The 15,558-nt window shown below is 41.1% G+C and overlaps 1 protein-coding gene across 1 annotated transcript in view; it reads left to right on the top strand.

Moving 5' to 3' along the window:
* Window positions 1-10,633, top strand: part of LOC132835241 (arf-GAP with coiled-coil, ANK repeat and PH domain-containing protein 2-like) — a 125,815-nt gene extending 115,182 nt beyond the window's left edge. Inside the window, exons 19-22 of the mRNA XM_060854623.1 lie at window positions 3,115-3,224; window positions 4,134-4,244; window positions 8,924-8,985; window positions 9,832-10,633. Coding sequence (XP_060710606.1) covers window positions 3,115-3,224; window positions 4,134-4,244; window positions 8,924-8,985; window positions 9,832-9,938 — 390 coding nt within the window. The 3' untranslated portion in view covers window positions 9,939-10,633. The remainder of the gene's footprint in view (window positions 1-3,114; window positions 3,225-4,133; window positions 4,245-8,923; window positions 8,986-9,831) is intronic.
* The last annotated feature ends 4,925 nt before the right edge of the window (window positions 10,634-15,558 follow it).

Raw genomic sequence — 15,558 nt, 5'->3', positions numbered from 1 at the left:
GATCTTAGAGAAACATATAAAATTATGAAGGGAATAGATAAGATAGACATAGAGAGGATGTTTGCACTGGCAGATGAAACTAAGACATCAGGGAATAGCCTCAAAATAGGAGGAGCAAACTCAGGACTGAATTGAGAAGGAACGTCCTCACCCAGAGGGTTGTGAATCTGTGGAATTCTCTGCCCAGTGAAATAGTTGAGGTTTCTTCAGTAAATGTTTTTAAAACTAAAATTTATTTTTGAACAATAAAGGAATTAAGGATTATGGTGAATGGGCAGGTAAATGAAGCTGAGTCTACGAAAAGGTCAGCCATGACCTTATTGAGTGGCGGAGTAGGCTTGAAGGACCAGACGGCCTACTCCTGCTCCTAGTTCTTATGACCTCCTTGATCTTTAAGAGGCTCTACCCTCTCTCAGTTACCTTACTCTTACTTTATTTGTAGAATCTCCTTAACCTTATCTGCCAATGCTATCTTTTCCCCTCTTTGCCTTCCTGATTTCTCTGTTAGGAATGCTCCAACACTCTTCATATTGATTAAGAGGTTCAATTGAACCAAGTTGTCTGTATCTAAATTATGATTCTCTTTTATTCTTGACAAGAACATCAGTATCTTTATTCATCCATTGTTCCTTAATCATACCACTCTATCATGAATAAAATGCCTCCAAACTCTCGTCATCACATTCCTGAGCGGCTCCAATTTGTCAGGCACCCTTGTACCTGCGAACAGTCTACTCCAATCAACTTTTGAAAGCTCTTGTCTCGTGGCATTAAAATTTACCTTGAAGTGGCAGATGGAGTTTAATTCCAATAAATGCGAGGTGCTGCATTTTGCGAAAGCAAATCTTAGCAGGACTTATACACTTAGTGGTAAGGTCCTAGGGAATGCTGTTGAACAAAGAGACCTTGGCGTGCAGGTTCATAGCTCCTTGAAAGTGGAGTCGCAGGTAGATAGGATAGTGAAGAAGGCGTTTGGTATACTTTCCTTTATTGCTCAGAGTATTGAGTATTGGAGTTGGGAGATCATGTTGCGGCTGTACAAGACATTGGTTAGGCCACTGTTGGAATATTGCATGCAATTCTGGTCTCCTTCCTGTCGGAAAGATGTTGTGAAACTTGAAAGGGTTCAGAAAAGATTTACAAGGATGTTGCCAGGGTTGGAGGATCTGAGCTACAGGGAGAGGCTGAACAGGCTGGGGCTGTTTTTCCTGGAGTGTCGGAGACTGAGGGGTGACCTTATAGAGGTTTACAAAATTATGAGGGGCATGGATAGGATAAATAGACAAAGTCTTTTCCCTGGGGTCGGGGAATCCAGAACTAGAAGGCATAGGTTTAGGGTGAGAGGGGAAAGATATAAAAGAGACCTAAGGGGCAACTTTTTCACACGGAGGGTGGTATGTGTATGGAATGAGCTGTCAGAAGATGTGGTGGAGGCGGGTACAATTGCAACATTTTAAGAGGCATTTGGATGGGTATACGAATAGGAAGGGTTTGGAGGGATATGGGCTTGGTGCTGGCAGGTGGGACTAGATTGTGTTGGGATATCTGGTAGGCATGGACGGGTTGGACCGAAGGGTCTGTTTCCATGCTGTACATATCTATGATTCTCTGATTCTAAATGGAAGGCTTATCGTTTTCCATAGCCATTTTGAAACTCATAGAACTATGATCGCTAGACCCAAAGTGTTCCCCCACTTTAACTTCAGTCACCTGTCCTCTGCCTTATTGCCCTAAAGATCTTATTTTCCTCCTTCTCTAGTAGCAGCATCCATATATTGAAAAAGAAAATTTTCTCAAACAAATTTGACAAATTCTTCACCATTCAAGCCTTTAACACTATGGTAGCCTGAGTCAATGTTTGGAAAATCAAAAACCCCATTATTACAATGCTTATATATATCTGAGATATCCCTACGTATTTGTTTCTCAATCTCCCTCTTACTATTGGGGGGCCTATAGTACAATCCCATCAAAGTGATCTTTCCTTTCTTATTTGTAATTTTTACCCATATATTTTCACTCCTTTTCTATCCTTCGTACAGCGTTTAAAACCTGGAACATTGAGCTGCCAGTCTTGTCCATTTCTCATATAGGTTTCTGTAATAGCTATGACGTCCCAATCCCATGTTCTTAAACATATCTTCAGTTCATCGGCCTTACCTGTAAAATTCCTTGCATTGAAATAAATGCAGTTTAGTTCTTCAGATTTACTACATACTCTGACTCCCTTGTGCCTTTCTTTTCTAACTGATGTGCTCCCCTCACTGAGCCACAACTGAACAATAGCAATCCAACAATAATCTCTGATCCACAATCTCATCAATGCTCATCAAAGACCGCTCCCACTCCAGTAATACTCTCTTCCAACTTCTTCTATCAGACACAAGGTTCATGAACAGCTGCTTCCCTGCTATTGTTAGACTGCTGAATGGACCTCTTCAATTTCAAATTTAATGTTGATTTTGCTGTGTGCCATTACTCTGTATGCCTCGCTCTGTGATCATAGACTCATCCTGTGATCTGTATTTCCTTGTTTGTTATGATCTGCCTGTACCACTCGCAAAACAAAATTTTTCATCGTACTTAGGTACATATGACTACAATAAATCAAATCAAATCCACCATAGCCTGGTTAAACAATAAAATACAATGATAAACAATGATTTCACTTGAAATCTTGTCCGAATATTCTTGTTTTAAAAAATTGTAGTGATACTTGCTTTGACAGTAAGTGCATGTGATTTACATCATTGGGTATCTTCTTAATGAGAGCTAATAGAAAGTTGGTATTTATTCTACGGGGATCCCTAGAGTGGAAGGAAAAATAGCTCAGATTTGTTCCTTGAAATATTATCCCTCAAGACTGAACTAAAATTAAAAAAAATGGGCCAAGTGGATATTAGGTGGGTAATCTGTTTGGTCAAATCATGCAAAGACAGAAAGATAACTCTGCGCTGAATTATATGTACTCAATAAGACTAAGTATGTTCTGTGGAGATCCTGCTCCTCGTATCATTGAGAAATGTGATTTAGATCCTAAATGGACTAACCATGGACCTTTTTTTTGTTCCATCTTTACATTCCTTCTCTTCGGCTCCATGATATGGTTCCCAGGGTTCCTTGGTAGCCTGTGAATTTCTGTTGCAGAACGGAGCCAACGTGAATCAAATGGACATCCACAGTCGTGGTCCACTCCACCATGCCACTATCCATGGGCACACTGGGTAAGGCTGGCTTGGCACTTGATGCATCTAATGCTGCAAAAGTAATCATGTGTGCCGATTTGACACCATAAGTGATGTAACTTATTTAAAAAGGAAATGTAGCTAATTATAAATCAGAAGTGAAAATTGATTCATAGTGGGAGATCATGATTTGGTCTCATTTCCGGCACTTCCTTTGGGTCTTTATGTTCAAAAACTTGAGTCAAATTTAGAAAGTTTGAAACAACAATGAGAAAATTCCTATTTGCTGTCCCATCAAACATTCACAGAACAGGTACAGCACAGGGTTAGATATTGTTAGAACTCTACCTATACAATCCCTAACAAAATCAATTCTGAGCAGTACTGCGTGGGTTAGATACAGAATAAAGATCTCTTTACACCTTCCTGTCATTATATTCCCAGGGCAGGCACTGTAAAAGTTAGTTACATCCTGGACCCCAATGGCAGAAGAGGACGATCGTGACTTCTGGTTTTTTTTTGCTTTAGAGACACTGAAATAGGAAAAGGCCATTTAGTCCCTTGAGCTTGTCATCTCTACATCTCTGTGGCATAGTCTTTAATTACTTACCATAATGTCACCTCACACGACTCGGTCAATGTTAAATTCCTCTGCAGTGCCATGGAATGTTTCACTCGTTTAACACTGCTAGATAAATACAAGTTGTCATCTTATTGCATTGTTTTTAGCTCAACACTGTCTATTTGCCTGGTGATATTAATGCAGAACAATGGTCACGAGAAATTTCAATAACTATACCAGCTTCACTGAAGTGTGTGAATTGTTATTGATTAAGATAATGCATTCCTAAATAATAATTCAGTTGACACCTATCGGAGTTATTAATGCCAACTCTTAGTTTGTGTTTTTAAAATGTTCTGTTTATTACAATCTGTGATTTATTATAGTCTAGTGTGCCTGTTCTTGAAACGTGGAGCAAGCCAAACTGCAGTAGATGAAAACGGCAAAGATCCAATTACGATCGCTATCGATACTGCGAATGCAGACATTGTCACACTGTGAGTGCCAACAAAATCCAGGATATCTTTCTTACCCTCTATTCTCTACTTCTCTACCTTCTCTTCTACTACCTCCCTTCTCCACTCTCAAAGATGCTCACTTTTGCTGGGCTGTGTTCAACAGTATCCAGTCTGCTCCTGGTTCCTCACCCAAGGGCTCATTGCTCATGTCTGCATCAAGGCAATGAATGTTCATGGGATGTTGGTTTATAGTCAGCTGACATTCATGAGTCAATGAATAATGACTAAAAAGCAGAAACCCTTGCTTGCATTTCCTTTTATAGCTTGGCTGGTTCGATGGTGCAAAGATCATTTGTTGCAGTTAATGATTTGCACTATCCAAACTCAACTAAGTCAAAGTTAAAAATCACACAACACCAGGTTATAGTCCAACAGGTTTAATTGGAAGCACTAGCTAGTGCTTTCAATTAAACCTGTTGGACTATAACCTGGTGTTGTGATTTTTAATTTTGTACACCTCAGTCCAACACCGGCATCTCCAAATCATGACAAGTCAACAGGGACTTGAGACTGAATATATTATATTTCTGCTCTCTGTGATTAAGTAACACAAGCTACTGTCCTTTAAATCTAAGCTGAGAGAGGAGCCAGTGAGCAGGGTGTATAGTTCTGACAATAATCCCCACCATTAAATGATTATACGGACTTACTCAGGAACCTTAGCTCTGGAAGATTAGTCCCAGCTCTCAGGGATGCTTCCAAATGTTAATTATTGAATAGCTATCTCCTCCCCATCCCATTCCCCAGTGAGTGAAAGTGGTTAACTATGTTGAGAGAAGATTATATACAGCTTAGGTAAACTGTGTCTGCTACAACTGATCGTCTCTGGAGAAAAGTTAGAGCCAGCAGTAATATAGGACTGCAGGGGAAGAAAGGAAAGGAGGTGGTCGTTAAATATCTCAAACCTGTTACACCATTCAATAAAATTATCTGATCTGTGATCTAACTCCACATCTCCAGCTTTTGACTAGTGGAGTGCCACAAGGATCGGTGTTGGGTCCACTACTTTTCATCATTTATATAAATGACTTGGATGTGAGTATAAGAGGTATAGTTAGTAAGTTTGTAAATGACACCAAAATTGGAGGTGTAGTGGACAGCGAAGAAGGTTACCTCAGATTACAACGGGATCTTGATCAGATAGGCCAATGGGCTGAGAAGTGGCAGATGGTGTTTAATTTAGATAAATGTGAGGTGCTGCATTTTGGGAAAGTAAATCGTAGCAGGATTTATATACTTAATGGTAAGGTCCTTGGGAGTGTTGCTGAACAAAGAGACCTTGGAGTGCAGGTTCATAGTTCCTTGAAAATGGACTCTCAGGTAGATAGGATAGTGAAAAAGACGTTTGGTATAATTAGATTAGATTAGATTCCCTGCTCTCCAAAGGGAGTCAGAAGAATGTCTGGACAATATTATACAGAACTTAGACTCACCTTTAGAGGAGGCCCCATAGACATGGAGTCTACCCAACAATTACAATGTACTCGTGACCTATGAGATCAAGGAATAATATTGCATGGAGGACAGTCACAATGGAGAGCTAGTCACTGAAAGTCTGTTTCATTGGCATTAGCATCAGTCTGAGACATGACGGAGCTACACTGTCAGGACTGACTCTCACGCCTTCACTGAAAATATATTTAGAAGGAACAAGGGGGCAAAAGCTTTAAAGTGGTAAGGTGATGATGGGAGGTTTTGGGGAGTCATTTGTTGCATGATTTCATGCCTAAATCCATGAGTTTAGATTAGATTCCCTACAGTGTGAAAACAGGCCCTTCGGCCCACCAGTCCACACCGACCCTCTGAAGAGTGACCCACCCAGACCCATTTCCCTCTGACTAATGCACCTAACACTATGGGCAATTTAGCATGGCCAATTCATCTGGCCTGCACATCTTTGGACTGGGGGAGGAAACCGGAGCACCCGGAGGAAACCCGCTTAATGGTAAGGTCCTCAGGAGTGTTGCAGACATGGGGGGAATGTGCAAACTCCACACAGACAGTCACCCGAGGCTGGGATCGAATCCGGGTCCTTGGCGCGGTGAGGCAACAGTGCTAACCACTGAGCCATCGTGCTGCCTTCTTTTCCTTTATTGGTCAGAGTATTGAGTACAGAAGTTGGGAGGTCATGTTGCGGCTGTACACAACATTGGTTAGGTCACTTATGGAATATTGCATGCAATTCTGGTCTCTTTCCTATTGGAAAGATGTGAAACTTGAAAGGGTTCAGAAAAGATTTTCAAGGATGTTGCCAGGGTTGGAGAATTTGAGCTATAGGGAGAAGTTGAATGGCTAGGGCCGTTTTCCCTGGAGCGTCGGAGCCTGAGGGGTGACCTTATAAAATCATGAGGGGCATGAATAGGATAAATACATAAAGTCTTTTTCTGGGGTGGGGGAGTCCAGAACTAGATGGTGTGGGTTTAGGGTGAGAGGGGAAAGATATAAAAGAGACCTAAGGGGCAACCTTTTCACTCAGAGAGCAGTGCCAGAGGAAGTGGTGGAAGCAGGTACAATTACATTTAGATTAGATTATTTACAGTATGGAAACAGGCCCTTCGGCCCAACAAGTCCTCACCAAAGCACAACCCACCCAGACCTATTCCCCTACATTTACCCCTGCCCCTAACACTATGGGCAATTTAGCATAGCCAATTCACCTGACGTGCACATTTTTGGACTGTATGAGGAAACCGGAGCACCCCGAGGAAACCCACACAGACACGGGAAGAATATGCAAACTCCACACAGTCAGTCGCCTGAGGTGGGAAATGAATCCATGTCTCTGGCACTGTGAGGCAGCAGTGCTAACCACTGAGCCACCATGCCGCCTTCCTTTCCTTTATTGGTCAGAGTAATGAGTACATAAGTTGGGAGGTCATGTTGCGGCTGTACACGACATTGGTTAGGTCACTTATGGAATATTGCATGCAATTCTGGTCTCCTTCCTATTGGAAAGATGTGAAACTTGAAAGGGTTCATAAAAGATTTTCAAGGATGTTGCCAGGGTTGGAGGATTTGAGCTATAGGGAGAAGTTGAATGGCTAGGGCCGTTTTCCCTGGAGCGTCAGAGGCTGAGGGGTGACCTTACAGAGGTTTATAAAATCATGAGGGGCATGAATAGGATAAATACATAAAGTCTTTTCCCTGGGCTGGGGGAGTCCAGAACTAGGTGACATGGGTTTAGGGTGAGAGGGGAAAGATATAAGAGAGACCTAAGGGGCAACCTTTTCACTCAGAGAGCAGTGCCAGAGGAAGTGGTGGAAGCTGGTACAATTACAACATTTAAAAGGCATCTGGATGGGTATATGAATAGGAAGGGTTTAAGAGAGATACGGGCCAGGCGCTGGCAAGTGGGACTAGATTGGGTTGGGATATCTGGTCGGCATGGACGAGTTGGACCGAAGGGTTGTTTCCATCCTGTACATCTTTATTCCTCTATGACTCTTTTCCAATATATTGCCAAGCCTTTGGTTAACAGAAATCAATCTGATTTTTTTTTTAACCATCCATAGGATAGAGAATTGGTGGCTTGGCCAGCATTTATTGTCCATCCCTAAAAATTGACAAACGATCTACCATCAGAGTTCCAAGTTTCTATCGTTGTGTGAAGTATTTCCTAATTTAATTCTTGAACGATCGAGTACCGATTTTTGACTCCAGGTGTAGGGTGTCACATCAAATTGCAGAGGGAAGACATATTGTCTGTATGTGGCGATCAGAGGGAAGGTGGAGTGAAGGAGTTCTGATATGATTGCAGACAGTAAAGAAAGACATTGGTCCACAAATCTGAGTCATGGCCTGGGGAAGCTCTCCAGCTCTCAAGTCCAGCAACATTTATTTTAGATAAGCCATTTTTTTTAGACCATCTCGTCCCGTTGAATGGAGGGGCCCATAAAATTCATCAAGAACCTATGCAGATCATGCCAACTCTTTAAGGGAATTGGATTTCTTTTTCTAGTTCCAATGTTCACCTAAAACTCTATCTGTCCCCTAAGGTAATGTAAAATATCCCACTGCACTATTCAAAGAAGAGGAAGAAAGTTTTTCCCAGATTCTTCACAACATAGACTGAACACTTTTAAGCTTCCTGGGATTACAAAACACATCATGTATAGGTGCGGCACTGGTTAGCACTGCTGCCTCACAGCGCCAGGGACTCAGGTTCAATTTCAACCTCGGGCGACTGTCTGTGTGGAGTTTACACGTTCTCCCCAAGGCTGCGTGGATTTCCTCTGGGTTCTCCATATTCCTCCCACAGTCCAAAGATGTGCTGGTTAGGTAGTTTGGCCATGCTAAATTGTTCATAGCGTTCAGGGATGTGTGGATTAGCCATGGGAAATACAGGGTTACAGGGATAGTGTGGGGTTGGGGGGTGAGTCTGGGTGGGTTGCTCTTTAGAGAGTCAGTGTGGACTTGGACTGAATGGTCTATTCCCACACTATAAGGTTTCTATGCTATTCTTTCAATTCCAAGACTTTCTTTACCTGAAGGACAAAAATCGGGATTGTTAGGAAGAGATGGGGGCATAATCTAACTGGATGCTGTTTCAAAGAAGCAAATAGACATGAAGGGCTGACCTACCTCTTTCTTTGAGTTTATGATCCTCAGTGAAGGACTCGCTGTGTTAAACCCTAATAATCTGCCCACTGAATTTTCAGGCTTCGGTTGGCTAAAATGAATGAGGAGATGCGAGAAGCAGAGGGAGTCTTTGGACAAGCAGGTCAGTATCTTTGTGTCCAATGCTGCATGTCATCAACCAGGTTTAAATCAAAGACATATTAAATTAATATGGACTTTGAAATCCGAATCAGTACACATATGCAACATGGGTGCAGTGAGGGAAAAAAGCACTATTGCTGTGTCACAGTAGAGTAGGCAAGTAGCCAAAAAAAATATGAAAACCAAATCAAATTGAAGCAATTTGATTGCCACTGAATTCTTTACATTTCTTTAAGAAAATAATTGACAAAACAAGCAGGATGAAGAGTGGCATTCAGTCATTTCCCTGGTATTAATCTCTGTGGGACCTGGAACTAACTCTAACAAGCATTTCCCCTCTGATCATTCTAAGGCCACGTAACATTGAGGTTATTCCAATGCGGTTTTGTACCCTTTGCCCAGTAGCTGCTGTAATTTCATTTTGGTGTTCCTCCATTCTGCTCTCCTGGATTATTTGTGTTATCCAGGACAGTGGGAGTCATTGAGTTCTTCAGCTGTAAAAGATATGATAGCTATATTCAATCCATATACACACTTAGCAATAGAGGCATGGATAGTGATTAGCTGCGAAGCTCTGAGCTGGTTTTAACACCATCCATCCCAGCCCAGGGATATTGAAGGTGACTGTAGCTAATTAACTATTTTGATGTGAGTTTAAGACAGAATCTTGCGCCTCCTGCTTTTTGTGTAGTACATCAAGCAGAAGATATTTGTTCACCAAGCCTCTGCATGCCTGTGTGCTTCTGACCCTACTTGATGCTGAGGATTGAGTGTCAGTAGGTTTGAATTTCTTGCTTTTCTGATCCCATGTTTTCTTTCACTTTATATCTTTTTCTTCTCCTTTCAGGAGATGAAACGTACAACGATATTTTCCGAGATTTCTCGCATATGGCTTCAAATAACCCGGAGAAGTTAAAACGTAAGAGTCATGAACTCAGAACCTCAACGCTTTAAGTGTTCCTACCTGGCAATCACCCAGAGATATCCTACAGGCTGCTGTATGATTCCCTCAACAGGTGCAACTTCTTTCAAACTAGCTAAAGTACAGAAAGCAAAAAAAATGTTGATTGTTCACATACAGCAGGAATATCATTTTTAAGAGTTCAACAACAATAAGGAACTGAGGAACCCCATTTCTTTTCCAGCACCAGGGGATTCTTGCTTCCTCCATCTTCAGTATATTGAAATCCGATCTAATTGCACTGTTCCCTTGATCTCCAAACTCTGGAACTCAACTAATTCTCTTCTCAACATGTCTGAATTCAGCTACAGTCTGGAATATCTCAGGATAACATTTCCAGATAAAGTTTCAATCAGACTCCTATTAATTATCAGATATCCAAAGTCAGTAATCCAAACAGATCTTGAGGTTCAAACTCAGAATTAAGTTAGGGACAACTTTTTATTCCGGGTCCCATGCACAGCTTAAGACTGCGGAAATCAATCAGGCCAAAGCAGAAGCTGTTGGATTCAAAAATGAACAGCAGGATTCAAAAGAAATGTATCAGAAATTTGAGACAATTTATTACATTGTGATAGAGTTCACTTTGAAAGTTTTTTAAAATAATACATTAGTTTGTAACAATATATTTATATAAAAAAGAGCTTTGCTTGAGGTTTTGAAAAAAATAAACCTTTTTAAAAAGAAATGTACGGTTTATATGCTTCATTGAAGTTTGATTGATTACCTTGACAAGAAATCAAGATAGAGGAGCCTTTAAGTTTCTCGCATTATATAAAATTAGTATATTGTACTGTGCTAAACCGAGAGATTCTGGATCCACACTTTCCCACCAACTGTGCTGAAGCTGTTACTATCAATGGACTGAATGCCATTTGGTTGCAGAAGGAAAAAGTACAGGTTCCCTGCTTCTCATCTGTACTATAGTTCTTACACATTAATTACTAAACCCCTTCAGACACACATATACTACTAGTGTACAACTAGTATCGTGCAAACACACAGTATAAAAATCACAAATGTTACATCTCAAGTACATGGTTCAGTTGCAAGCAATACAGTTGTGACTAGAGGTTAAAGTAAATCGCATATTTCAAGATGGCTCTCAATATGAAGGGCCAAACCTCATTACATTTTGTTCATAACTCACATAGGTCCCAGCTCACTTACTTACTGCTTCTCTCTCCACCCCACCAACTCACTGGATCAACTTTATATTTGGGCATTAGGAGGAAAAGACATTCAAGGAAGCAGCAGCATTTTTAATTGGCCTGCAGAGGGATGTTGCATGCATATAGAATCAGTAGTATTTGGTGAGTACAAGTGAAGGAACTGAGTCAGTGACACCTTTGTATAAATCCCTGGAGGAGGGACAGTAGTCACAATAATGCTCCATTATGCATAGAGATAAGGTCTCAGGGATCACCCTATGGAGCACAATATTTGGAGCATCAGCAGCAGATGTTGATTTGATTTGATTTATTATTGTCGCATATCTATAGTGAAAAGTTTTGTTTTGCATGCAGAACAGGCAGATCATACCATACAAATGATTTGGGTAAACTGCATAAAGGGTAACAGAACCAAGCGAGGAATATAATGTTACAGCTGCAGAGAAGGTGCACAAAGAGTGAAATGAACATTAAATCTGAAATTTCAGAGGTCCATTCAGAAGTCCAATAACAGCAGAAAGAGGCTGCTCTTGAATCTGTTGGTACACGTGTTTAAGCTGTTGTACCTTCTGCCCACTGTTTCCAACTGGGGTGGAAGAAGTCTTTGATTATATTGGCTGACTTTCTGAAGCAGCAAGAAGTGTAGATGGAGTCAATGGTTAGAAGGTTAGCTTGCAAGATGGACTGGGCTGTGTTCTCAGCTCTCTGTAGTTTCTTATAGTCCTGGCCAGTGCAGTTGCCATACCAAGCCATGATGCATCCAGGTAGAATGCTTTCTATGTTGCATCTATAAAAATTGTTAAGAGTCTTTTTGGAAAAGCCAAATTTCCCTAGCCTCCTGAGGAAATAGAGGCATTATTGTGCTTTCTTAACCATTGCTTCAACATGGGTGGACCAGGACAGATTGTTGGTGACTATGACTCCTAGGTACTGGACACTCTTGACCATGTCCACCTTAGCTCCATTGATGAAGAGGGGTGCCCTCCCTCTGACGTCGGGAAGCAAATGATCAGCTCTTTTGCTATGCTGACATTAAGTATGAGATTGAGTGCTTGGTAGTGCGGTGTCAAGATAACAATGTCTTTCCTATATTATATCTTATCGTTGTTTGAATCACATCTACAATTGTGGTATGGCCAGTGAATTTGTAGATGGGGTTTGGATGAAATTTGGTCACACAGTCATGAGTGAACAGGGGTATAGCAAGTGGCTAAGTACGCAGCCTTACGAGAACCAGTATTGAGAACTGTTGTGGAGGAGGTGCTGTTACCTACTCTCACAGTGGTATGTGAGTCAGAAAGTCGAGGACCCAGTTGCAAAGTGTAACAGAGACCGAGGTCTCAGAGTTTGGAGATTAGTTTGAGTTATAATGTTAAAGGCAGAGCTGTAGTCAATAAATTGGAGAAAGTGAGTACTGCAGATGCTGGAGATCAGAGTCAAGATTACAGTGGTGCATCAAAATCAACATTTCGGGCAAATGCTGGTGAAGGGCTTTTGCCCAAAACTTCGATTTCCTACTCCTCGGATGCTGCCTGACCTGCTGTGCTTTTCCAGCACCATTCTACTAATCTTGAATCTGTCAATAAGTAGGAGCCTGATGGTATCCTTGTTATCCAGATATATGGACATTTCACCATTTTGTAAATCAATGCAAGTCTGTGCATTGAAAATGCAGCAGTCTATAACAGTGGTGTGCTCTCTCTTGGCTCGGGGGTGCAACCACAATATCCAATCATGCGAGAATGGCTAGTCCCATGGAGAGACAAGTGCAGTATCACTCAGAATGCATGCAACAGCTGCACACCCCCCTATAAAGGTACAAGGTTCACTAATATGAAACAATTAGCTGAAAATGAGTGGTAACAAACATGGGATAAATAAGGTGTTTTCCCTGAACAGGATGTTCGCAATGGTTCCTAAAATGGACAACTCCTGTGCCCCTAGAGCCGATCCCGCCTAACCCAGCAGCTGCTTCTACAGTACCAACAGGTCCCTGCACAATGACCCACTTCACCACCCTCCTTAATGCAATGTAGCATAAGAAATGAGTAGGCTGTCTCCACTTCTTCTAAATCAATGTAGGGCGCTATGTATAGCAGCATTTATAAGTGCAGGACATTTCTGACCTCAATCACTGATGGGTAGTTCCATTCAAATCTTTGAGTGTAGCAGAATTAAGCACATGACAAATACAAATCCCTTGCTAAATATGTTTGTCTACTATTGTGAACTAAATCCTCAATGAGAATGTTTACAGAATGAAAATGCTTTTTACTATTGCCACCAAAGACTGCATGCTGATATCCATCTCACATTGATGCTATCGGGAGCATACCCAGACATGGAAGGCTGTTTCATTCTCCAGATCTTCAGATAAGGTATTGATAAATAAAATGACGATGATCTTTTGTAGCATTTCTTGTCCATCAGTGATTGTCTTTAAGGCAGGATCAATGATCCAAATCAAAATCAAACCAGTTTATCAAGTGCACTTCAAGCATGAGTACACCCAAGACATAGGAAAAAGTGAGGACTGCGGATGCTGGAGATCAGAGTCAAGAGTGTGGTGCTGGAAAAGCACAGCACAGGAATGAGAAGATGAAGGGCTTATGCCCGAAACATCAATTCTCCTGCTCCTCAGATGCTGCCTGACCTGCTGTGCTTTTTCAGCACCACACTCTCGAATAAACACCCAAGACATGTAAAACACATCTTCAAGGTGCCAACTGTTGTATTCATGTTCCATTGCAGCCATCTAAAGGCGATTATTAGTGACTTCCTGAAGGAACACCCCTTATTCGACAGACACAAACTAAGGACCTGTGTTAGTATCTTAAAAAACTGAGATAACTGTGTCAGGTTAAAAGAAGTATAGCAGCTTTCAGGGAGTTGTATACATGTGTGTAGGAACACGTTCATATGGTCACACATTTCTCTCAATCTCTTCTCAATGTTTTCCCTTTTTCATTCTCTTCCTAACCTGTATTAACAGTTTCTTCTCTCCTACCAACCCTCTTACTTTATTTTCTTAACCTTTCACCAGTGAGTTTATGGATTAACTGTTGACCCCGCTTTTCATTTGAATCAAAAATGTTTCACTATCACTGCTGCAACATTGCTAGCTCATACTTCCAACAACTTACAGTAGTTCAATGGGAATAGTTATGATAATGCAATGATGTTTACCTTGACGTAAAAATGACATCCGCAGTCGGGTGAACATACAGACTAGGAACTGGAGTTGGCCACTTGGTATCTCAAGACTACTCCGTCATTTAATAAGATCATGGCTGATCTTTCAACTCCACCATCTCACAAACCCCAATAATCTTTCACTCCCTTGATTACCAAGATTCCACCCACTTCATTTGCAGGAAGAGAATTCCAAAAAGTCCCAATCCTCGAAGAAAAATAAACTCACCTCATCTCTGTTTTAAATGGGTAACACCTTATTTTTAAACAGTGATCCCAAGTTCTAGATTATCCCATAGCAGGAAACATTCTTTCTGCATTTCCCTGTCTAGACCCCTCAGGACCTTGGATGTTTCAATCATGTCATCTCTTCTAAATTCCAACAGATACAAACCGAGTCTATTTAGCCCAGTCCCTCACAAATGGACCATTCCAGGTGTCAGCCTGGTAAACATTCTTTGCACTGCTTCCAATGTATTTACACGCATTCTTCCTTTACTGGACACTAATATTGTATAAAGTACTCCAGATGTGATCAGGCAGTACCAACATATTTAAAGCATAATTTTCCTATTTTCGTATTCCATTCTTCTTGCAATAAATAACATTCTATAAGCATTCCCAATTAGGAATTATACCTGCATACTAGCCTTTTAACATTCAAGTATTAAGATACCCAAATTTGCAGATCAGAGCTCTGCAGTCTCTCACCATTGAGATAACACGCTTGCTTTTCTTTTTATCTTCCAGTCAAAATGGTGACCTTATTGCAACATACAAGATCCCGAGGGAACTTGACAGGGTAGATGTTGAGAAGATATTTCCACTAGTGGGAAAATCTTGAATTGGGGACAATGTTAGGATGCTCATTTAAAATGTGAAAGCATTTATTCTGCTAGAAGGTATTGAATGTCTGGCAGTCTCTCCCCTAAAGAGTTGTGGAGATTGCATCACTGCTAGCTTCTAAAGAGGAGGTAAATAATTTTTCATAATAACAAGGAACTGAGAGCTATGATGGATTGGCCTGAGAAAAATGAGCTGAAGCATGGGCAAATTAGCTGTCATCTTCATGAATGATGAAGCATTCAAGAGCCAAACGATCTACATCTGCTATGACTTTTTGTTTTCTTATCAGCAAATTTGGCAACCATACCTTCAGCCCTTCATCCAAGTCATTTATATACATTGTAAACAGTCAAGTCGCAGTGCCAATCGCTGTGAAACACTACTGATGACATCTTGCAATCGA

The sequence above is a fragment of the Hemiscyllium ocellatum genome, chromosome 44 (genome assembly GCF_020745735.1).
Source record: "Hemiscyllium ocellatum isolate sHemOce1 chromosome 44, sHemOce1.pat.X.cur, whole genome shotgun sequence".
NCBI classification, from domain to species: domain Eukaryota; kingdom Metazoa; phylum Chordata; class Chondrichthyes; order Orectolobiformes; family Hemiscylliidae; genus Hemiscyllium; species Hemiscyllium ocellatum.
Note: the sequence above shows the minus strand (reverse complement) of the source record. Positions and strands in the feature narration are given on the sequence as shown.